At 40.4% G+C, this 23,699-nt stretch overlaps 2 protein-coding genes across 10 annotated transcripts; both read right to left on the minus strand.

The window, feature by feature from the left end:
- Positions 1-3,222: 3,222 nt before the first annotated feature.
- LOC124049919 (zinc transporter ZIP12-like) lies at positions 3,223-12,521 on the minus strand. 9 transcript variants are annotated; one of them, XM_046372034.1, is made up of 13 exons: positions 10,993-12,521; positions 9,879-10,175; positions 8,966-9,295; positions 8,676-8,883; positions 7,932-8,095; positions 7,595-7,766; positions 6,887-7,059; positions 6,606-6,764; positions 6,292-6,366; positions 4,926-4,998; positions 4,633-4,791; positions 4,327-4,514; positions 3,223-3,828 (listed from the first exon to the last, which is right to left on the minus strand). In XM_046372034.1, exons 2-13 carry the CDS (start codon positions 10,122-10,124, stop codon positions 3,700-3,702), a joined length of 2,076 nt encoding a protein of 691 aa, XP_046227990.1. In that variant the 5' UTR covers positions 10,125-10,175; positions 10,993-12,521; the 3' UTR covers positions 3,223-3,699. The 9 variants fall into 9 exon arrangements, with proteins under 9 accessions (XP_046227990.1, XP_046227991.1, XP_046227992.1 ...); XM_046372035.1 differs by lacking the exon at positions 10,993-12,521 and having other exon boundaries at positions 7,595-7,664; positions 9,879-10,755; XM_046372036.1 differs by lacking the exons at positions 8,676-8,883; positions 8,966-9,295; positions 9,879-10,175; positions 10,993-12,521 and having other exon boundaries at positions 6,887-6,973; positions 7,932-8,069.
- Positions 12,522-12,623: 102 nt separating this feature from the next.
- Positions 12,624-23,699, minus strand: mrc1a (mannose receptor, C type 1a). The gene is made up of 30 exons (XM_046371912.1): positions 23,521-23,699; positions 22,989-23,390; positions 22,113-22,286; positions 21,273-21,428; positions 21,076-21,189; positions 20,762-20,902; positions 20,483-20,665; positions 19,776-19,933; positions 19,556-19,672; positions 19,364-19,479; positions 19,005-19,153; positions 18,151-18,350; positions 17,947-18,062; positions 17,784-17,859; positions 17,545-17,689; positions 17,390-17,428; positions 16,687-16,850; positions 16,480-16,544; positions 16,204-16,304; positions 15,970-16,109; positions 15,624-15,729; positions 15,293-15,465; positions 14,897-15,002; positions 14,573-14,805; positions 14,298-14,463; positions 14,049-14,201; positions 13,841-13,957; positions 13,539-13,697; positions 13,427-13,459; positions 12,624-13,321 (listed from the first exon to the last, which is right to left on the minus strand). The coding sequence occupies exons 1-30, from the start codon at positions 23,588-23,590 to the stop codon at positions 13,089-13,091; spliced, it is 4,305 nt and encodes a 1,434-aa protein (XP_046227868.1). The 5' UTR covers positions 23,591-23,699; the 3' UTR covers positions 12,624-13,088.

Here is a 23,699-nt window from a genome sequence, read left to right on the forward strand (position 1 = left end):
CTCCATGCGCCCCTCATCCAACGCCAACACTTGTGTCTTACCACAGTACAAAAAGATGGAGGTGAACAACGGCTTTCAAACAGAAAACCAGTCTGAAAAAAGTCTTTTCTGGAAATAGTCAACACAGACTGAGGGAGAGCTGAACTGTAAAATAAACCCAGCTGATTTTTATGTCATATAAGGAAGCTTTTAAGGCTCAAAGTGGGTGATTGACTTTGAACCCAAATTAAAACAGATTGTTGGCTATGAGAAGGCAGATGAATTTAACTGTTAGGAGGTAAAAAAGAAATGACAGCTGACATTTTGCAGTAGGAAAAACACATTTTATACTGGGATGCTTATGAATGGAGTTGTTGTTAATATAATACCAGTGCTTTTCCTACTCCGGGTCAAAACGTCTGCTGTAAAAAGGTGTGTGGAGAGTGAGGAATAGCTGAGCGAACAGGTGAGCAGCTCAGGTGAGGGCTGAAGCAGGGACATGATAGGAATGCAGGTAGATTTTCATGCTATTGTTGAGCCTGATGTGTCTATACAATATATATACAAACTGGGTCAATTACAAATAAATGGATTAAAGTTTCACTGCAACTCCTTATTGTCATTATTGATCTATCCAGGTACGTTTACAATAAATCACGTCCATATTTGTATGAGATGTCTGTCATATGTCTTTTTTTTCCCTACTAGCAGTCAATAACCAAAAGATAGTCTATTTATAATAATATCAAACAGAGAACAGCAGCAAATCTTCACATCTGAGGAGATGCAGCCTGAAAAATGTGCCATTTTCTATCAACTAATCAAATACTTAACTCTTTGTTTGTTCTGCTCTGAATTTAAGTGGGACATGCTGGTAAGACGTTGCATGTTCCCTCTGGCTGTCTGTACCTGTTCAGGTGAGTCTAATGGTTCTGTACAGGCAGGAACAGCCACTTGGAATTTCACATGCTGTAGTATATCCATCCAAATGCTCAAGTGAACCTTCCCTCAGACCAGCTTCTGACCACAGATAGCGCTGAGGTTTTGTTATTCAGTGTTGCCCTCTAGTGGGTTCGTGTGGTTTTGCATTTTAAAGCGCCGCTCCTGTGATGTTGCACATCAAAAATCAGTTCACTAGTCATGGTTAGTAATACTCCGACTCACAGCATAACTTCCTCTCTCTGGAAGGAGCTCTCACAGGGTGAAAAATTCCACCCAGAAGATGTCGTGAGGGTTGTCTCGGCTCAGAGGCAAAGCTTAACACAAATCTGGCATTACAAACTGCATTTAGCTTGAAAGATGTTGGCATTTAATAGACTTGGATGGCTGAGTTGCAGTGGACACACTTAAAAGTCAAGACATCTCAACTTCTGCTGATGGACTATTCCTCTAAACTAAAGGCTTCGTGCAGATTTTTGTGGAGGTAATAAAAAAAAAAAATACACAAACTTAAGATAGCTGTTTTTCATGAAAACATTCATTGTATTTCAAGTAACGAATCCTGTCATTGTGAGTATAAGCAAAACATCCCACCATCAGTACGTATGAAATGACCCCATGTGGTTTTGTGTGATAACAATAACAGGTGCACAATATTATTTTCAGCTGGATCCTTTCAAATCAAAGGGAAAACACTTTTATATTTCCTGTTGTATTTCTCTCTCTCTCTCTCTTAGCTTTCCTCATTGTTTCTGCTGTCCTGATGACCCTGGAGCTGAACTCTTTTTTATTATTATTTCTTTCTCTGATGAACAAGTTAGAGGATATTCAGCGTTCACACCAGCACAGCCCTGTTAAAGAGACCTTCCTTCCTCCTTTGCCTTGAAAAGATGCACACATGCCAACAAAATGGCCTCCTTGTTGCAAAGAGAGCAGATTTGCACACAAACCAGGAGGCCAGAAGCTTTCCTGGAAATGCCAAAGGGGTTAGCATTTCCAGCAAACTAGCAAAAATGCTAGAATAAGAGAAAATGCAGTGGACTTCCTGCTATTGTTTGAACATTACTACGGAAGTCACAGTAAATGGTGTCAGCTTTTTCTGATGTGATAGTCGCATAATCTCATGAGGCTGTCAGTATAACTGAGTTTGCACTTTGATTGTGAGTTTAGAATTGCAAATTGACATAATGACCGTACGACTAATCCCTAACCCAAAGATGGCAAATGCATGACTGCTGTTTTGTTCAGGTTTCACAGAAAAAAGTTGATGCTGAGAGCACCAGAATGTGATCGCAGCAGGCTAATTAAAAAGAGAAAAGAAATCATGTCTTAAGCCCACTCATTCTCTCAGTATCACAAATCCAATTTTATGTGCAAATAAGTTTAATTACTGCGTTTAATTTATCTCATTGTACTGATGTATTCATCATTTTCTCTTCTTCCTCCACCTCCTTTTGCGGACCCTCTTTGGCCGGTAAAGTGTGTGTGAGTGTGTGTGTGTTGTGTGGGCTGGATCGCTCTGGAGTTGCTGTCTTGCACAGCGAGCATTACTCATCCAGGTTGGTGGATGAAGAGAACAAGTAGCTCAGGTGGGTGGAAATGCCCTCATATTGGATCACAGAGAGGCCTCAAAAACAAAGAACAATGCCTATGAGATTAGATGCTGAAAGAGTGCAATGTTTCTCCAAACAGAGAGTAAAAAATTCAAATATTTCAGAGCAGCTTATGCCCAGCAAAGAGATATTAGTCCTTCCTTTGCACATAAGAGTGTCTTATTAAGCCAGTCAGGTTTTGTATGGTCACATTAAGGTAAAGCTCTGTTATAGGTTCAGAATTTTATAACAGTTTCATAGCAAGTTTCCTGGAAAGCACTGCATGATTTGGTTGACTTACCAGAGAAATATGAATCTCCCTGAAATTAAAGGGGTAGTCAGGGGGTCACTCCAGGTACAGACGGGCTTAAGCGAGACGAAAAAGGAGGAAATCTCTTCTGAACGTCTCTTTTGTTGGTCCTCCTATTCGTGGAGGGTCAACGCTGAATCACCTTGGTGTCCGTTTAACTGGAACGAAAACCTTCAGTGTGCGACTTTTACATGGAAACGCACATCATGTTGCGTTCGAGCATTCAGACAGCAGCCACAGGAGTTCACACAAAGCCTATCGCGGCCAGACAGACCTCAGCACACGAGCGGCGGAGTTGCCACAGCACATGGCGGAGCCTGCGACTTATAAACATAAGACAGTGTAGAAAATCAACAACATCATCATATGTGGACTACATGACATTTTAAAGTACACGTTCCCCTCTCTGTATAAAGCCGACCAACATAAATTACAAACAACAGGTAGATTTACAATACTTCATATTTTGCTGGTGAGAAATTTATTCAAAATCGAATGATCAGTTTTTGAGGCTATGTAAATATTTCACAGAACAACAGATAAGCACAGTTGTACGTGATGCATTAGAGTTTTAGCTATTTAGTGTCCAAATGCTGCCATCCATGATAACTAACATACAAAAATAGGTCAAATTATAAAAAAGAGAGGATTCATACAGCTGATGTATATTTATCATTCACTGCAGTGACTACAACATCGTAAATACTCACTCGTTGACCAATTCTGACTTCTTAAAATATTCTGGTTGCATTCTGGTTTACACTTGGGTGTGTAATTAGCAGGAGATGATAAACAAGTCAATTAAAATAATAATGAAAAAAAATAAGCACTAGAAAATGTTTTTGTCCTGACTTTGCGCATGCGTCGCGTGCTCTGCATTTACAGTTTGAGTTCGTGTTCAAAGAGAGCCAGGAGCAGGAGACAAGCCCAACCCATCAACAGGCCGAGGTTCTGTAGGAGAAACATGAGACCCGGTCTGTCGGTCTTCACTCGGTTCATCTCTGGAAGCTGAAGAAAAAGGAAAGAAATGAAAAGTAAAAATAAAATATGAACAGTTTTGATAGAAATGCTGGTTGTTTTTTCTGACTGATTGTTCTGATTATTCTGACTTTTTGTTATTGTCAAAAAATGGCATGAAATCACCAAAATCAATCGTGAGTTCATGAGTGGTACTTCACTTCTTTAACTTATTATTTCACTCAGGTTTGTACTTGTAGTACTAAGATTTGGAGTTGCAGTAACGCAAACATTTTTCTGCTTACTTATTTCTTGACTTTTTCAGGGGTCATTCAGTTGCAATAACTGACTCAAATAGATGGGAAACTGAAACTTGTCCTGTGGGCTCAGATCACCGTTAGTGCAAGGTTATTGTGACAATAAATATACGAAATGTAATGTGTGGGGAGTTTTCATATCAGCAGGACACTGTATGTAGGGCCTACAAATATGACAACAAAATGCTTCTAAAATAACTTCTCAACCCCAGCTTTATCAATGATTATTTACCATTTCTACCAGTGACAAGTAGAGAAAAATCCCAGCAGTGACGGCGAAGATCCACTGCTGCACTTCCATGTCTGAGGACACAAATAGTCCAATGTAGAGGCCCAGGAAGGCTGTCAGAGCACTGAGAAAGTTCATTAGCATGGCAGTCTTAACTGAGAGCCCGGAGCTGAGCAATACTGCAAAGTCCCCTTTAAGACAGAAAGCAGAGAAGATAACAGAGAAGATAATTCATCAATCAAGCAGCATGTTTCCTGAGTTTAGCAAAAAAAACAACAACAAACCCATTCCCAAACTGTGACCTCTCACCCATCTCGTGCGGGATCTCGTGGCACAGGATGGCCACAGTGGTTGCCATACCAGTCTCAGCTGAAGAGGAGAAAGCCGCCCCAACAACTAGGCCATCGGCAAAGTTATGAAGGCTGTCTCCGACGATTACCATCACTGCCAGGAGAGGAAGCCCCTGCCCTGGGAAGACAAAGGGGCCCTGTGTCGCTACAGCTCATCCTCAGACCATGACAATTAATCTGTCATGCCAGGCAATTAATTACAAAGTACATCAAACTGAAGTGTGTTCTGCAGCTCATATTGATGGAGCTTACTCTGATGTGAAGGCCTCCTTGTGTCTGTGGGTTCAGGAGACACTTCAGGACATTCCAAGTCATCCACCGGCCCCTGCAGGAAACAGAAAGTTATTTATAGTGCAGAAGTAGAAACTTTCTAAACCTTTGATTCTAATTTGAGAAATTAAGGCCAGTCTAATGAAAGGAGCTAAATGAGACATATTCGTCAATGCAACAAGAGTAGTCATAAAAGTCTGCAGTCTGGCACTTTCTGCATGAATGACTTGTCTCTGTGTCCAAAATGTTTAGTTTTGAAGCATGTATTCAGCTATACATGCTTCAAAACAAGCATGAAGTGCCTTCTGAATGATTCAGTATTTCTCATTCTTCAACATCCTACATGTCCTGTTCCTTTACTCCCTCCCACACCATCTTTCATCACCTCTTATATAAGAGCAGCACAGGAAAATTGATTTAAGTGAATTTCATTTTTTTTTAAAACGTGAACATGGATTCAGTGGATTCATACTGTCTCTGATCTCCAGTGTGTGTTTTTGTGTGGATGATTTGATTGATTTTTGCCATTGTCACATCTGTTTTATGCTGTTGTAGCCGGTTTATATGCAAATGAGATATATATATAATTGTGCTGTAATTGACTAGTGCCCTCTAGCAGAACCCCAGTTTATAACGTGCATCAGTGGTGGAGGAGTGCTGTGGGAGGGAAGCATCAGTAGAGAGATTAAACCATCCTGAACTTAATAACTCTAAAGTGGTGCAGCACAGTAAATGCAATATTTATTTAACATGTTAGCTGTTTCCATAGCTGCTTCTTATCTTTTTTTGGATAAATGTAATCTTTGCTGCACAAAGTAGGAATAAACTTTTGTTTCTGACATTTGTGAAAATCTTGTGACGTAAGCTTGACCCAAAAGAAAAGAGACCAGAATTAATCCTCTACAATTACAGGACTACTAGAAAGAAAATAGTTCCTACATGAAACTGCTCTTTGTGAGCTCTGTGGATTAGCATGAGTAACTGGGTCATGATTTCTGGAAAGAGAAATTGCTTTTGAATTGTTCAAATGTTTTTTGATTTTTTTGTTGGGATTTTTTTTTTTGGCATCTGGAGCACCAGAAGCAAGCAAAATGCCATTTAGTTCTGTTATTTCACAAAGGGGCATATATCTCTACAGCCAATATCCAAAACTTTGCAACTCACACCAAAAGAGCCTAGATGGATAAATAGCAAGGCAGGTAAGGGGTAAAATATGTATTTTTTATTTTAGGATAAAATCACTTCAAGTACCAGGAAATGCCTTGCATCTCGTCTCAAGATAATGGCAGGAGTGATGTCTGGAATCAGGTTTTCTTCATAGTTAAGTGCGGGTGGTGATGAGACTCACCAGCTGTATGGTGGAGATGGACTTGCCCCTCTGACCATTGCAGTTGAGCTCTAAGGGAAGGTCACCAGAATGCCCCTACAAACAAAAGAAAGTCATGAGACTGCTGTTAACACCTCAACAATCAGCTCTGCAAAAGTTCACACTGGGCACAAACTTGCTTGTTCATGGAAAACTCCAAGTTCTCTCCAAGTTCAAAATCCCCTTGACAATCCGCTTCCCCTCTGACATACTATTATTTCAGTATTTTGCTGCAGTCTTCTGTATGATATTTGTGTTGTTAAATTAATAAGGATTACCAAAAAGAGAAGTCTTACATGGCCATGAGAAGGGACCAAAAAGGAAAAGATTCTTTCAATGAGGAAAAAGCTGTAGATCCCTGCAATCATCCCCAAAATCCTCCACAGATATTCATTTCCTTCTGCGTTGTGTTCCTCATCAAGACTGTGAGAATCATGGTGGTGAAGGTCTAAGATCTCCAAAGGAGACAAAGAGGAAAACTATTAGACATTTAATTTAGACTCACCAGAGCACATCTTTAAACATGTACGGCACTTGACATTTACAGAGGAAGGTGCAGTGGCTGTGTGTGATCTACCTGCGGTATGAGGTGCAGGAGTGCATCTCCTGAGAGGGTTCCCACTGCCAGGCCCACAAACAGCTGCAGGATGAGTGTGTAGGTTTCCTGGCAGGAGTTAAAGAAGATCAGGCAGATACCGAGCATTGAGCCCACCGTGATGAGCAGGACAGCAGCCGTGCTGTAACCATACTCTGCAGGGAGGAGAGTGTTTCCAGTTTAGACACGAATATTAAGATTATCGATTCTGGCTGATCATGACACAAACTAAAATAAAGATGAACCCCACTCTGAAGATCTGTTGTACTTAGCACAGTATTTGTAGCTCTTATTGGGGATGAGCCTGCGCTTATCCATTTAGTTATTTAGTCTTTTTTGTATTTTATAATATTTGGATTAAATTAAACCAAAAGAACCAAAGTAAAACATGATTTCATAACCAAAGTGTGCTTCCTCCATTTTAGGGTTAGGGTTAGGGAATAACCCTAGAATAACTCTAATCACATATTAAGTGGTTCACATTCCCAGAATTAAGGTAAACTTAATCAATTTGGTGATTTGTTCTGATTTTGTAATTTAACTGGTGCCCTAAAGTTGAAAAAAATATGATTTTCCTGAATGAATTTCCTCATCAATATGGTAAAAACAAAAGAAGTCAAAAATCAATAGCTAATTATATTTATTGGTGACTTTAGGCTGTAGAGGGACTCATGAGGTAAAATGACTTACTCTCGAGAGCAGTGGGTAGAGATCCTCTTCTGTTTTGCTCTCTGGACTCACAGGCATTGCCTAGCAACTGCTGAATAATGGCGGGACAAATTTTTCTGAAGTGCTCCTTGGAAATTGGCAAATGAGGATTCAGAGCAAAAATATCCACCAGCTGATTGGCTGAAAAACATACCTGATTAGATTCAAAGGAAAAGACAGATTTGTGGATGAGGAGGAGGCTCTTCAAATCAAGCCTCACAGTACCTGCATGCTGCAGTTTACAGCAGCGCTAACACGCCTTTTGTGATTCTCACTACAGAATATTCTCTTTTAATTCAAACATTTGCCTCAGCCTCACCTGTGCCCAATCTGGGCTTATTCTTTCAGTTTCATGATTGCAACCATCCACCGAATGCCCAGCCTCTTTGTGTGAACTCCCTGTGATGCTCCGCCTCTTCCTGTTGTGATGATGTGTTGCACCTTCCTGTCCCACTCCCAGCTGGTGAAGCAACTCCTCTAAATCTAGGCAAAGAAATCACTGCTTAATGAAACTGCACCAGGTCAGATTCAGTTGTTTTCAAGTTTGACAAAAATACAACTTCACATGGAAGGGATGAAAAATTGAGCTAAAGAACAATTTCAGAGAAAGAAATGAATTCAGATGGCTGATAATTAATGGTTGCAACCAGGATTAAAATTAAACACAATACTAAAGATTTTGAATGAATCTGCAGACAGCCTGTATTTAATAATGAATTTGACCCTTTACCATGTAGAAGATGGCTGTACTTTCTTTTCAGCAGCATGAAAACGTATTCGACGCATATGGAACCTCCCCTCTTTAAAAACCCAGATTAATGTAGATCTTTGAAAAGGGTTAGTTGCTCTTTGACACACGATGACTCATTGATGACAGAAGAGTTAAAACTGTTATAATCAATATTTTTGTGATGATAATGGACCACCTGACTGTGACGTTCCCTCTGGCTTTATGCAGTTGACATTTGTGGTCTTACAGCCCCTATCTTAACTATATCAGTACCTTACATAAAAAGCAAATGTTGAGTCTATTTAAATGGGACAGCTGTGCTTGTGAATTTACCCGTCATCTGCAGGTTACTCGTGCAATTTAGAGATTGAAAGATGTAGTCAGTAAAGAAAGCAGCAGATGGGAGGTCCCTCCTTCTGAAACAGTGGCCCTGCAGAATATGGCTGATGATGGCTGCAGCCAGTTTGGGCACGGAAGAGGCATCAGCACCTGGATTTTCTTGCACGTTAACCTCTTCAAAGAGGCCAGCGGCATCAATACACTGTGGGATCAAAGGTGACATGCTCATATCTGGAGGTGCACCTGTCAAACCAAGGTGGATATCGCAGATAAATGTTTCTTACTTGTAAATCAGATGAGGTATCTTGATAGGTGGGGTGGTAGTGCTGGTAGATGAGTTGGAGAATGCTTTCGGTTTCATTGGCTGATAGGAAGCTGCTGTCCTCAGCTGGCTGTCGGTTGGTGAGGGCCAGAAGATAGAACTGATAGTTCCCGAACGAGGAGGAGGAAGATGAGTTAAGGGAGGACATGGAGGCAGCATTTGACACACACAGGTCTTGCAAGTTAATTATGTAGTACAGCAGAACAGTGGAGACCCGCTGGTAGTCCTCCTTAGTGAGGTAACCCTTCCCATCATCCTCCAGCACAGAGAGAGCTACATCTGGTGTCAGGCACTGCAAAAAGAACACAAATGTGGAAGGACACAAAGTTGCAAAAAAGAAAAACAATACAGCTGCTGTGAATGTTAACCTAAGGTTTACATGCGAAGAGGCCTATTTTCTCCACACAGTACTCTGCTTTTCCAAAAAAGTTTGTGCTGATGTTTATGTTTTGGTGAGTGGAACACAATCCAGATTAGTCCATCTCAAAAACATAGTAACTTTGAAGAGTGGGTAAAGCACCATTCAGCGAGAGAACAGACAACATTTTCAAATCTCACTTTCAAGGCTTCACACACAAGTAATTGCATTGTTAGCCTGTGTGTACAGACATGTGAAGTGCCTCTAACTCTACTCCATGCAGTTTATGATGTCACACTGAGGGATGTCTGAAGCCACTCAGCATGAATGCCCCATAGAGGTCGAGGACTTAAGTCCCCACATTCACTCACATTCCAGCCATAACAAGTGCATTTCTTGGAATAAGCTGGCAGGGATGGGACAAATAACATAGAGGGGACTTAGCTTATGGATCCAAAAGTTGGTCATCATCTAGTGATAGTTGTTTGATGACATTTTAAACAGGTATAGACCTTACCTTTTCACAGACATCCTGAGATGTGCCAATCTGCTCTGCACAGTGCACCGCCTGGAGGAGCTTGGCGATCAGGATACCAATGTGCTTCTTCTGGAGTTGTGGCTCATTGTCTGTACCCAGGGGCAGGTCCAAGTCCCTGATAGCCTCCTGCAGGTACCCCCGCTCCTGCCCTTTGACCTCCAGCACCCTCCCCAGCAGACAAAGACACAGCACCATCAAAGCGAGGGCACTGCTGCTGAAGTGCATGTTCCTACCGAGGCCGTCCAACTCCCTCAAGCCCCCAGGACTAGCTTCGGGCTTGACAAGGAGATGAAGGAGAGAAAACAAATAAGCAAAGTGAGAGAGAAGTTGGAATCAAGGTGTATGAGAAAGCTTCTAGGGAAGAAGAGCTTTGGGAGGCGTCAGTAAAAGGTACGTCTGATCTGGTGGAGGACAGGAGGACTCGTGGGCACCCCTCAGCTGAACCAGCCTTTACAGTGTCGAACGATCAGCCAAAGTCTGGGCCCCTCGATCCACAACAAAAGGATTAGTGCAGGCAAGTGAGAGAGCAGAGGGGCAGGGAGAAGGGGGCAGGAAGGGGGAGACAGTAAAGAAAATAATTAGTACTGAGAAAAACTAGGGACTATTGAAAAGCTATAATTAACGCAAAGCTCTCACTCAGGCAGAGATCCAAATCTAAAACACAGGAGTTCTCTTAACGTTGTCGTCACTGGCACAGAGCTCACTGGAAACGTTGCACCTTTTCAGTTTGTAACTTAGTTTAAGACAGTCTGAATGTTTTCATAACTGTCAGTTTTCAACCAGTTTCTTATTTAATAGCATCATCTGTTCAAGAACAAGACAGGGGATGGTGTATGTGAGTGTGTGCATGCAGGGTCTTGTCTATGAGCCCCCTCATACATAAAACACAGGGGACATTCAAATCAAAGGGTTTTTTATTCTGTATGATCTCTGAGTCATCGAGGATCAAACACACAGTGCAAAACATGCCGAGCTCACTCGCAACACTTTCCAACATCCTCCCACAATGTGCAGCCTGCAGGTCAAACCGATCGAGCAATAAGAGGACAAAAGCTGCAGCAATACCTGAGACAGAGTAACTGAAAAAGCTTACCAGATGAACCGGGCCTACCGTTCTCCCCTCTGCTCCTCTCAGCTGCTCTAACTAGGTTTGTTTTCCTCTTCCAGTTGGATAAACAGATGATCTGGCGCTTGTTTGGGGAGAATTCCTGGGCATTGGCGTTGTTGGTAAAACCCTCTTATAAGAAGTAAGAGTTGGGTAAGCCCCTGAGGATTAGCTGCGACAGCCTCAGAGGGCTGTGGTTGCCATGGAGAAAGCTGCCTGATGGGGGTGGCCTGCCACTGTAGAAGTGACGGAAAGACTGACATCCAACAGAGTCCGCATTATTCAATTTTGATTTTAAATAAAAATCACCTAGAAAAACAGAATTACAGATGCCTTAATATTTTACTTTTCTGCTAAGCTGGTAACAGATCGAATCATCTTTCCTTCATGAAGCAGTAAGTATTTACAAGTGCATATTTTCACAAGCAAAAATGACTTTTTATGTATAGCTGACTTATAATATTCTGACTTATATGTATCACTTTCATCAATAGGATTCAGTTCACGCTCTTATTCCATCAAAAGCTGGTTTGTGCCTGTATCAGCAGTAATTTAGAGGACAAAGAGTCACAGAAAAATTCAAAGAAGGAAACATTCATGTACAGTTTTCAGTCAACAGTGAGCTGTAGGCTTCATGTCTAATCATTAAAGTGTGCTAAGGTTAATAAAGTAACAATCACATAACAATTTCCTCCCTCATTGATAACAAACAAGAAGAAGCAGCATTGGATGGTTAAAGTTTCCACAGTTGCTGGCAGGGAGCAAGCATCCATTTAGGAGCTTGACAGGCAGCAGTGAAAATACATCTGAAAAAGAACTCATCAAAGTATCCTGTAATCACCTTAGATGATCCTGTAATAGTATTAATAAATCATAGAAGAATCGAGCTAATTAGTTTTGCTCAAGAATTTCTCAAAGTGTTTGATCAGTGGACTTTATTTATTTATTTTAATTTTTTTTTTTTTTTGTCTTTAAATATTGCTTTATTTGAAATGTATAGCCATGCTAGCTGCCTTTTGCTCTGGGATTTTCAGCATTGGTTCTTTACTTGGGTGGTTAGTCAGCTGGTTCATTATTTTGGTCCAGACTGATATATTTCATCAGACTGCTGTGACCACTCCCCTGACCACTAGCACCTCAAATTTTGAAATATGTTGACATCTCCCTAATGGATTAAGGCCACATTTTATGCCTAGATGGCATATGCTCATGACTTTTAGCATGTTCTAACTTTTCCTGTAAAGCCACAATGAGATTCACATTTTGGTTCAGTGTGAAATACAGTAGCAACTATTGAATAGATTGTCATGGAATTTGGTCCAAACATTCATTTTCTTTTGAAGACTATTTATATCAATGACCAAATACAGTGATACAGCTGTGCTCCATGTTTAGTGCTAGTTAATTAATGTTGACATGGCTGTGACACACGGCACCTGACAAGGTAAACTAAGGCAGTGAACATTATACCAGCTAAACATCAGCATTGTATCTTTGACATTTAGCATTTAGCCTAGTTTAATTTATGTCCATTGAACATTTTGCTCTTGTTTTGTTGTGTTTTTGTTTAAGAAGAAAAGCAAAAAAAAAAAAGAAAGAAAGAAAAAAAAAGAGGACAGTTCAGTTTTGTTTATTTCATTCCTTTTATTGAGTATCTATTTACAATCTTATAAGCCATGGATTAGCCCATGGAGAAGAAACCCAGTTGACTATGGCTAATTTCTTTAACAAAGCTTCTTCACCCCTCTTGATTTTTAAGTGGTGTCTGATCTACAAATACTCTTGGTTATACTGATTGGTAAAAAAACATTTATCACATTTATCACATAATTGTGTAAATTTTGTTACAGCTTGTTCACTTATATTATTTTGTCCCTAACTGGCCTAGTGCAGTGCAGTGCTTGTATGAATTATTATATAATAATTATGAATCATTATCTTTAACCCAGTTCTCTTTATATAGAAAAACATTACAGGGTTTGATGGAGAATCACTTCCCCGGTAATGTGATCCAAAACAAAGAATGTAAACAAGATGAAAATCATATCATTTCATTGCGCTAATTACTACTGTTCTCGTGTCTTTTATGCTTGTTCATTCTGCTCTATGTTGGATACCAGACCCTTTGTGTCTACATGCGATCGGAGGGGATTGGTGAAGTATAACTTGTTGTCAAAGGTGCTTTCTCCCAACACAGGGGTGGGTATCCGTTTACGAAAGAGGAGGAAGGCACAAAGTCCACCTATGGCAATTATGACTAGTACTACAGCCACAGTGATGCCAGCAGACCCATGAGAAGTTTCTTCAACGACATGGGCTGCGAAGGGAAAACATACCGAAATATTGGCAGTGAAACAACTTTTGTTTTAAAATTTGAAAGATCATTTTCAGTACAAGATATATTTTAGATAAAATAACTTACCAACAGATGGTTCCTTTTCTGTAGGTGTAATAACTGGAAAAAGGACAATATATACTCAATATAAGTGACAGACAGGTCAAGTTAAAACTGCATAACAGCTGGTTAAGCTTACCTTTGGCGGTTTTACAGATGTAAGATCTATATCTGCTGCAGCTACTTGTACTCCACTGTCCAGTTTCAGCATTGATGTCAACACATGAATCTGACTTTGGCATCCCTGTTTTCCAGTTGGTGTAATCCACAGCACTGTTATCGATCCACATCCACTCACCTGAAACAAGGGAAGTCATAACTTTAATGACCAAAGCAGAACACTCGGACACAGTGAACTTTAGCTTGTCTGTGTCTTTCTTGTAATTTCAATGCAAATGGCCTTTCGTGTTTTTGATTTTTAGTTCAGTGATACCTACTCACCTTCATGAGTCTTGTAGAGGCCAATCCAGAAGGACTTGGCACCATCCTGTAGAAGCTCCAGGTTCTGTTGAATGAATAGGCTCTCCTGAGGGTCTTCAACACTCACCAGAGAAGCCCCTGATGAACACAGACACAATAGCGTACTACTGAGATTTTACACACACACACACGTATTCTAACTTATTAATACAAATCATTCAAAGCATACCCATTTTCAGACATTCAACTGAAGCATGGGCCCAGTTGTCCACCTTTGCGTTGAGGAAAGAATAACAATGACCTCTGAAAGGTATCCAGGGCTTTCGCTTCTTTGGTTCTGGACAGTTTCCAGGTAGTTGTGGGGGCTCAGTTGGAGCTATGTCTGAAAAAGAGACAGGAAATTGCACGGCCAATCATCAACGGTGTTTGGTTACATGCCATATATTGTACAAGAGAAATAACAAAGGGATTGTCTGACCTGGTGACCTCTTGCAAAGGGAATAGTAGGTGTTGTTACATGTAGCAGTCTTCCATTTACTGTCCTTGTCCATATACACGCAGCCATAATTGTTTTTAGGCTCATTGGTGCCCCATTTGGTGTAAAACAGTTGCCAGTTATCAACCCACTTGAACCGTCCACCAGTCTGTGAAAAACAAAATCTTCACTTACATTTGTGGAAGTTTATACTGACCCAGTCTCAGTTTGAAACCCTATTTGAATTAGTGGTATGAAATAACAGGAAGGCCCTTTACCACATTGCTGTTGAGTCCAATCCACACAGGTTCATTGTGTTTGGAAATCTGCAAGGTGATGTATGCCTGGCTTGCAGGATTCAGGATACTGGCCAGATCTCCATCATCTGCTTGGCATTGCCTCCTCGCCTCGTCCCATTTCATCTTCTCGGTCACCAATTTATAAGAGTCATTGCCAAGTTTGTAGAAAGCCTTTGGTGACACAGTTGTGGGTGGGATGACAATCTGAGAATCTTTGTTAACAAGAAACACCAAAAAACATTCAGCTCACAAACACTCTCTGTATCACTTTTAATAATATGGCCTTGCTAATATTTTACTCACCAATGTTTCTTTTACAGATGAAGCCATGTTTTGAGTGGCAGTCTTCTACTTTCCAATATCCTGATATTTTGGAGACGCTGCCCACCATAATCACACAATCAAACAACTGTTAGACAGAAAAAGGTACATTAGTTCCCTATGATTGTACCATTCTGAGCACTTTTGCATACAGTTTTTTCTTCTTTAATGACAATATACGACAATATATGTGTTTTCATGTGTTTATTATGCTCCGTCAATACTGTAACTTAAAATATCTGAGGTTAAGAAGAACAAGGTTCTATGGCAGGGGTGACAGGTTGTCTCGAGACAGAAGTAGTTTTTTAATTCATTCTTATTTCATGTTTCTGTTCAAGTAGTAACAGATTTGGATATAGAAATTGAACTTAAAATGACCTCATCCGCAAATGCGTAACGTCCATCAGGGACTGATGCTGGATGCCCTTTGGCCCAATTGGTGTATACAATGCCTTTTCCATCCGTCCACACAAAGTGCATCTCCCAGTTGACGTCATTCATGCCAATCCACAAATCTGTGTTGTATTTTAGCATCTGTGTAGTTAGGAATGCTAGAGACGAAGAAACATTTGTTGTATTAGTACTTAAAATTGTTTTTTATTTACGTAGCAATTCGTTGCAGTAGCACAGCAGCATAGCAGTGAAGTGTAGCCTTTACAAGCAATCACAAAGGAAAGTGGTTTGTGAATGTGTTTCTCATACTGCTCACCTTGCTCTCTCTCATTGAGGATAGAAATCAGATTTCCTCCCTGGTTTATGCAGTATGTCCTGGCGTCCTGCCAGTTCTTCTTGTCATTCTCCACAATTTTGTAGCACTGCATAAACAAGAGAACATTTGCACTGTGTGTGGAATAACAATAATAACAACAATAACAAGCAAAGGGACAATAGGCAATCCAGGTTGGAAAAAATGGGAATAGATATTTTACCAGAACAAACAGTTTAAATCGCATCTTGAAAGTAGGAGAAACATTTGTTTTGAGAAAAGACATGTGTTTTATGTAGAGTTTCAACATTTGGAGTGAACTGTGTTGTATGCAGTTATTTATCATTACCTTTCCTTGGAACAATAGCCACTCTGGTGCACATCCTCCTGTAGGAACAACAGTGGGGACCATTGTTGCATTGACAAAATTGTTGCTTCTTTTGCAAATAGAAGGTAGCTCCATGCCACAGTTAAGGTCATTCCAGTACCCTGAGAATAAATAATGAAAAGAAATTAATTATTAGGTTGGGTTAAGTTAGGTAAGGTAATATTTATGAAACAAGCGCAATATGGTGTGGCTGACCCATGCTCCTGTATATCGTCACACAGTTTTCATCATTATTAGCAAAGTTGGGCTCATTCTTTTCCCATGCAGTGTAAACGACAGGGGTGCCATCAACCCAGCTGAAAATTAAGAAAACTTAATTAGCAAGACAGAAAAGTAAAAATAATAATGATAATAATAAAAAAATCAACATCTTTAATGGTGTTTCAGATTCCTGAACACACTTTGATGGATGGCTAGTATAAAGTAACCAATATACCCAGCATTGCACCTAAACAGTGCAGTTTGACTTACCTAAAGGATTTATCCAAATTCACTGTCATGCCAATGAAGTACTGCCCTTCTGTGCCTCTTGATATCTGTTGGAACATAATGGTTAAGTACATTATGATTAAAAAAACAACTGTTGTATGTATGGTTTTCAGTACTACAGTACCACAAAATATCATATTTTTTTAGGACATACAATGTGTTGTCATTATAAACTTAAGAATTTCTTGCCTGTTTCCAAAGGAACCTCCTTTCACTCTCCCCCGTGATGACAACAAGGTCACCAAAGTTCTTTCTGCAAAAGGCTCTAGCATTTTCCATATCAAGGGCATCAGTATTGATGAAATACTGTGTGTCATTGTATATAATCCAGCCATCGTCTGTGGTGTTGTATACTGTAAATGGAACAAAAGTGCAATCATACTGTATGTCCACAGATGCAGTGTTAGGTAATGATGGAAAACAAGGCCAAGAGTCTGCAGACACACAAATGGCTCTGAGAGTCTGTAGGCTACTCCAGACAGCTGTTCTGTAGGCTAAATGCTAAGGTCAGCATGCCAATGTGCACGTGTGACAATGCTACTGTGCTGATATGATGTTATACTGTATATATGCTTATATGAGATACAGTATTTACTGTATTCACCTTCTTAACATTTGCGAATTAGCATTAAACACAAAGTACACCTGAGCATTTATGGGAATATTAGCTTAGCAAGTATGTAGTCATAAAGCACCAAAATCATAGATATTGTTAGGCTTATCATCCAGGAACCATAAATGATTGTGCAAAATTTCAACCCATCTTACAGTTGTTGAGGTATTTAACTAACCGAAGGGTGGACCAAATTTGAAATCCCTACAGTCATGCCACTAGCTTCACTACAGAGATATATAGGGTCTGTTTTGAGGTTAGGTCAATGCCGAAACTTACCTGTTTCAGCTTTAACAGGCTCACGTTTGGGAGTCACACCTGAAAGTACAAGAACCATGAAGGAAGAGTCTTAACAGCAGAGAAAAGCTCAAATCTCACATCACATAAATGCTTTATAGAAACTGAAGCTACATGATAAGACTGGTTGGTGTTACCTTTGCGTATCTGGCAGATCCAGTTACCGTAGGACTCACAGTGACGATCATTCCAGTAGCGTCCATAGTACGAATGGACTTCTGTACAGTGTTCGACATCATTGTGGTTGTTTGGTTCACCAAAGCCCCAGTTCTCATAGTCAGACTAACCCACAAGTTTTGGAAATACACATAATTAGACCCAGGTTGAGAATGACACTGAGTAAAGCTTTTTATGACAACAATAAAGTGCTACATACGGGCGAGCCATCACTCCAGACAAAACCTTTGGTACCCAGTTTGAAGCCAATCCAGGCTGGGTCAGAGGAATGAAACCTTTATGACAACAGAAAACACCAGTACTGAATACCTGAATGGTTGAATAGCATAATACAAATTCTGACAGGTGTCAAGCTAACATACGGGACGTTGGTCAGGTCCTGCGCGCTGTGTACACTCATCAGATCCCCACCAATGGCCTTGCAGAAGTCCCGCGCTTCTTGCCAAGTCTTCTTGAGGCCCTGAGATTTTTTGTAAAGCTTTTTAAGGAATAAAAAGAAAAATATGGGAATATGAGTTTCAAGCAATTGCACAGATCTCACAGATTGGTTCAGTTTGTCCTCCTACTTTGAAGCAGGCGTTCCTTTTGGCAACAGGGGTCCACCCAGACGCACAGTTCATGACTGGTGTGGTGGGTGGAGCTGTTGTCACGTGTACTCCCTCTGCTGGTTTCTTGCAGATATACTTCTCCTTATTGCTGCAGTCGACGACATCCCATAATCCAGCAAACACCCCAGTTGTCATCGCAACACATCCTTGTTTTCTGTCTTTTAGGAAACACACCAAAATAAACTGAGCTTGAAGATGTAAAGATTACGGCAATGCATTACAGAGACTGACTGTGGGTGAAGAAAAGATAATAGAAGACAAAGATACAATGAAAAATAACTAAAAGTCTACTGCTAATGTTCTCTGAGTCTGGGGCACAGAGGTGTTTCTAACTAAGCGCTGAGGTCAGCATGCCAACATGCTCTCAGTGACAACACTAACATGGTGATATTTGCAGATATAATCTTCATCATGTTCACCATCTTAGTTTAGCATGTTTGCATGCCAGCGTTTGCTAATTATCATTAACCACTACAGCTGAGGTTGATGGGAAATGACATTAATGTCGCAGGTATTTGATCATAAACCAAAGTACTGGACGAATTAAAATTTTCACCTCATGATAGCAATGAAAGATTAAGGGGTCATCAAAATAATAACAATTCATCCCAAGGAGAATCAATCCAGTGGTTCTTTCAGTCTTGTCCAAAATGATCGATCGACTGACAAATTTGATTTTACTCTTCATAAAGCACCATTGCTACCAAGTACCTCATATCCTATCTAGATGTAATTCATACTTACTCAGTACATATAACAACAGACAATATGAAAATGGTTAGGAAGCACAGCTAAAGGAAAGTATTCTGTACCTGGCATGCCCACATTGAAATTAGTGAATGTGACTTTTCTTCTGGTGGTCCACTTGAAAGTGTTTCTGTCTTCTGTGTTGGAAAGACCTGTCCAGAAATACTTCTCTGGTCTCAAACCCACCATACTGACCAAGAAGGCATTTTCATATCTGCATGAAAACGTATAAGAAGAGGAAAATGAGCAATAATAAGTAATAATAATAATAACAAGTTTAAAAACACAAATTATTCCCAGCTTGAAAAATGCATTCAGAATCAATACTTAAACTTATGATAGCATTCAACCCCTGTTTTAAGACTTAAACTAATCAATGTGATTAAAAATACTTTCAGAGAACTGAAATAAGACAATATTTTACCTGTCAGTCACATCCACCAGGTTAGCATCAGCCTCTGAGCATGCCTGCTTTGCGTCATCAAAAGTTTTTTTCTCAGATCCAATGTTGTAACAGTAAAGACCAAACCGGAGCGAGCCCTTGGGATGATAAAGAACGCTGTAAGGCTTTGGGGTGTAATTATACTCATTATTTATAGGAAACAGCATCACTCACAAGCTTGCATCCTGGGTTGGCTTCTTCTTGGCTGTCTTCACTTGGTTTAATGGAGGCCTTCTTCTTACAGATGTATCCATATGTCTTCTCACACATGTGGTCAGCCCACCTCGCATCCTGTATGGGCCACATACAGAAAACAAGAACAGCACCACTTGTATTATCACTGCAGTCATCAACAAAAATTGACGTGTCTCATCTGTATTTAGACAGGTTTTACTTTTCCCCGGATGAGGACGCAGTCTTCCTGGAAGCTGGTGACATGAGATGGCTCACCAGTCTGCCACTGGGTGAAGGTAACGTGGGAGTGATCAGACCACTCAAACAGCATCTGGTTCTTCTGATCATTCAAGCCAATCCAGAGCACATCTGTTGGCACTGAGTGTTTTAAATGTACATGTAGATGTTAATGTGGTCATAGAGTACACTTTATCAGACATTTTAGGAGATATGCTTATTAGTTTTCTTGCAAAGAGACAGATAAGAGGATTGTGCAGCCAGCACCCAATTAGTGTAGATAAGCACAAAGACTGGAGAAAAAAAAGGGAAAAAGCTAGCCCTGATCTGACTATGACTAAATAACTAAAATCCACCTACCAACACCTTTCAAGCTCACTAATAGACACAATGTATTTCATTAGCTTCATCTCCACAAAAACCGAGATGTAAAGACAACACGCTGGGGTTTTACGGGTGTTGATGTACTGTACTGTTTCTTGGCCTCATCTAACTCTCAGCGAGAAAGCAAATAAGCATTTTCTCCAAAATGAAAATTTTCTTTAAAATTGCAGGATATTGCAAGTTATTTACACATTTGGGGTATTTACTATTTGTTATTTTATGTAACATGATTTCATATTAATATTCCAAAATCATTGCTTTTAGCATAGAGGACTGTTTGTAAAAACTGACTCACTGCACACTCACAGTATCCAGATTGAGACAGTATGAAGCTCTGCTCTTCTATATTGTGTATGCTGGCCAAATCTCCCCCCTCTTTGTGACATGCAGCCAAGGCATCTTTCCACATCTTTTTATTCCTCTCCAGGTAATAACAGTTTCCTGCATATGGAACCCAGTGACTGGGACAGAAGCTGGGCTGGTCTTTGCCTATAGACAGAGACCAGAAGAGGTGAGAATCAGGACTCAATGCAAATAAATAAATAAAACACATTCTGATCATTTGGAATGATGATATTATTTTACTTGGTGCAGGAGGCAGACTGGTAGTATTTTTTTTACAACAAATGTAACCAAGTTTCTTGGTGCAGGCGCTGCTCTCCCATTTTGAGGCTTTTCCAGCATTAAGGGTTGCACAGGTAAGCCCTGGCTCTGAAGAGGGATGACCTATGGGAAACATCCATCCATGTATCATTTGTTTTGAAAGTAAAAGATCCTTGATAATTCATGAGAGCATTTTAAACTATTAGTCCAGTCATATATATGTAGTCATAGATTCATTTGGTCATTTAAGAAGCTTACTCTTATTACATTAATACCCTGCTCCTATTTTCACTCACCTGGGGACCAGTTTAAATATCTGAACGGGTCTCCGTTACTCCATTGCCATCCGCTCTCAAAATCCAAGCTGTTGAGTCCAATCCACAGAGATGTTCCCAGAGTATTTGTCAAGCCTGTGCCAATCCATACATTACTATCACTGTCTCATAATATGAACTGTGTCATATGGATAACTGACAGAAGGCTGACTTTGTACCTGAGATGTACGACTGTTCATGCAGTTCTACAATGCTGAGGAGGTCAGCTCCCTGCTGCTGGCAGATCGTTCTGGCCTGATGCCAGGTCAACGCCGACTGTGCGTTCCTCTGATACTGAACCCCTGTGACCGGGTCAGTGTCCCAACCTGAGGATGCTGCATTATGGGAGAGACACATAGCTCTAAAGTTTAAGAAACTGAGGGAAATTAATTACTACACGAAGCAAAAGTAGTGAAATACCTGTTGAGCTGAATGGACAAAGGTAACTGGAAAAAAACAGGGAGTACATTCATTTTGAAGATTATTTCTTTCAAGAAAATCTAACATAAAAGTGAGCTTGTTTTCTGTTTCTGTCCCTTTCCTGCCCCACTATCAAAGCAGCATCATGGAAAAGACAGGCTTGTGAGAAGAGGAAAACAAGGACAGTGCTGTGTTGACAACTCATGAGAGGAAGTGGTTCTGTTGTTCTGCTAGGGAACCTAAGGGGGGAGGGGGTCAGAAACCAGACCTGTCAGCACTGACCTCTTCAGTGATAGCATTTAGAGAAATTACAGATAAACAAGATAATTCTGCACAGTGCACAGTCTGTTTGGGAATACTGATTATTATTTCTTTTATAGGAAGGTGTTTATGAATCTTAGTTTAAAGATACTTCGTTTACGCTCGCAATTTCACATTTGACAGCTTTATTTTATCTGAGATGTGAAGTTAGGTTCTCCTTTATCTCCTGTTCTTCATCAGTTTTTTAAATGTCTTTTCTTGTGAAGCATCTAAAATTCTATATAAACAAAGTTTATTTTACAAATGTGTAACGGATGGAATATGTTTCTCGCACTTACATTTTGTGGGACAAAAGCCCCACTTTTTCTGTTTATCGTAATCTCTTTCTGTTGCACACCACAGTTGTCCATCTGAGCGGCCGTCCTTTGTGCATTCAGCATACCACTTCTCCGCAAACTTAAACGGGAACTGACAAGGGCCTCCAAAGGCATTGCCCCCTATGGTGAAAATCTCTGAGAAGACACAGAACATAAATTGAAGGATTATCAAAAATTTGTTTAGCAAAATAAAGCATGAAAAGCATTATGTGATGTTAGATGACAAGGCCTAGTTCACCATTCCAGTTCATCCCAGAGGTGTTAAAAGTGCGTGGGCAGCATAACTAATGGCTAGTGAACCATTTCCGATTTATTTCTGACCAGGAATATAAAAAAACCATTAAACCGCCCATCTCACCAAACTGAAGCCTTTTATGAAACCTGCTCTTGACACAGATGCTCTGCTGTAGGTAGATTGTGTGTCCTCATTTATGTATGAATGCATGAAAATTATGTATGAATTCAAGTGTAACAGTCAGACCACAGATTTGCTGTATTTTATTTATTTGTGAGGCATCACAGAGACTGTGGCAGCAAAATTTCACCAGTCTGAAGACTACAACTAAGCTAAATAAGCATCAGCCATTTATCAGTACCACAACATTATTGTATTTTTTCTTAGGGCCTACTTGAAAAATGAAATCCCTGACAACAGTCTCCACATGAGAAGAGTCTACACAACATTGTGGCAGGACTTCCCTCCAAGCTTTCTAAAAACAAACAAAAAACTAAAAAAAAAACCCCAAAAAACTGCAGCTCATTCCAGTTTAGAATCAGCAGTATAAACCATTGGGTTTTTGTCTTTCATAAAGTCAATCATGCGCCCACAATCCTTACCTTGATACCCCTTTGAACAAAGATCACCCCGGGTGCCAAATATTCTCCAGCGACTCCAGAGCCCTGAGCCTTTGTAAATCATTATGTTCCTCTCATTGCGGTTGCCCCAGTTTAAGTGCAGGTCCTCATCTTTTAGGCCAAAAAGGGTTTCATTCTTGCACTGCCAATGTTGAAGGATACTATTCTCATCACATTCAAAGAGGACCACCTTCACCCAGTCTTTAATCTCTGTGGCCCCCAGGCAGAGCTTGAGCTTGAGACTGAGGATACGTGATTCAGAGGCCCAACGGAACTGCTGCTCCTTGGCATGAGGATCACAAGGGGTCACCGTAACTGACGTGGCACTCTCCACCTTTATGCACTTGTTGTGGTTCTCATTGAAGATTAGGAAGGAGCCACTGTCTGGAGCAGAAGAGAACAGCTTCAACAGCACAGCTCAAATGGCAATTTTAGATAAATTTAAAGTCTGACTACGCTCATAATTTTGCTCACAGCCAAGCTGAACTGATAGAAATGCGTCACGGGTACGTACCTATGTCGGCAGTGATGATGAGGACTTGCAGGAGACAGAGGACCACAGCAAAGTTTAAACAGGGAAACATTATCCTTAGTGTCTAGTTTGCACTCAGTCGTGGATGAGGTTGTGGGAGAGTCATGAGAGAAGGGGTCTGGCGTGTGCTAAGGTGTGTGACATAGAGCAACAATGACAGA

The sequence above is a fragment of the Scatophagus argus genome, chromosome 18 (genome assembly GCF_020382885.2).
Source record: "Scatophagus argus isolate fScaArg1 chromosome 18, fScaArg1.pri, whole genome shotgun sequence".
In the NCBI taxonomy this organism is placed as follows: domain Eukaryota; kingdom Metazoa; phylum Chordata; class Actinopteri; family Scatophagidae; genus Scatophagus; species Scatophagus argus.

Bases quoted from the DNA above. Each gene is read 5' to 3' on its own strand.
- LOC124049919 (XM_046372034.1), bottom strand. From the start codon at position 10,124: ATGCACTTCAGCAGCAGTGCCCTCGCTTTGATGGTGCTGTGTCTTTGT. The intron at 6,367-6,605 runs GTAAGACTTCTC...TTTTGTTTGTAG, and splicing joins TGGTCCCTTCTCATGGCCAT to GGGCATTCTGGTGACCTTCC. The intron at 4,999-6,291 runs GTGAGTCTCATC...TGTTTCCTGCAG, and splicing joins CCATCTCCACCATACAGCTG to GGGCCGGTGGATGACTTGGA.
- mrc1a (XM_046371912.1), bottom strand. From the start codon at position 23,590: ATGTTTCCCTGTTTAAACTTTGCTGTGGTCCTCTGTCTCCTGCAAGTC. The intron at 20,666-20,761 runs GTAAAATAATAT...CTCTGTCTATAG, and splicing joins CAGTCTGCCTCCTGCACCAA to GCAAAGACCAGCCCAGCTTC. The intron at 19,154-19,363 runs GTAAAATATTGT...GTTTTCATGCAG, and splicing joins CTGGTGGATGTGACTGACAG to ATATGAAAATGCCTTCTTGG.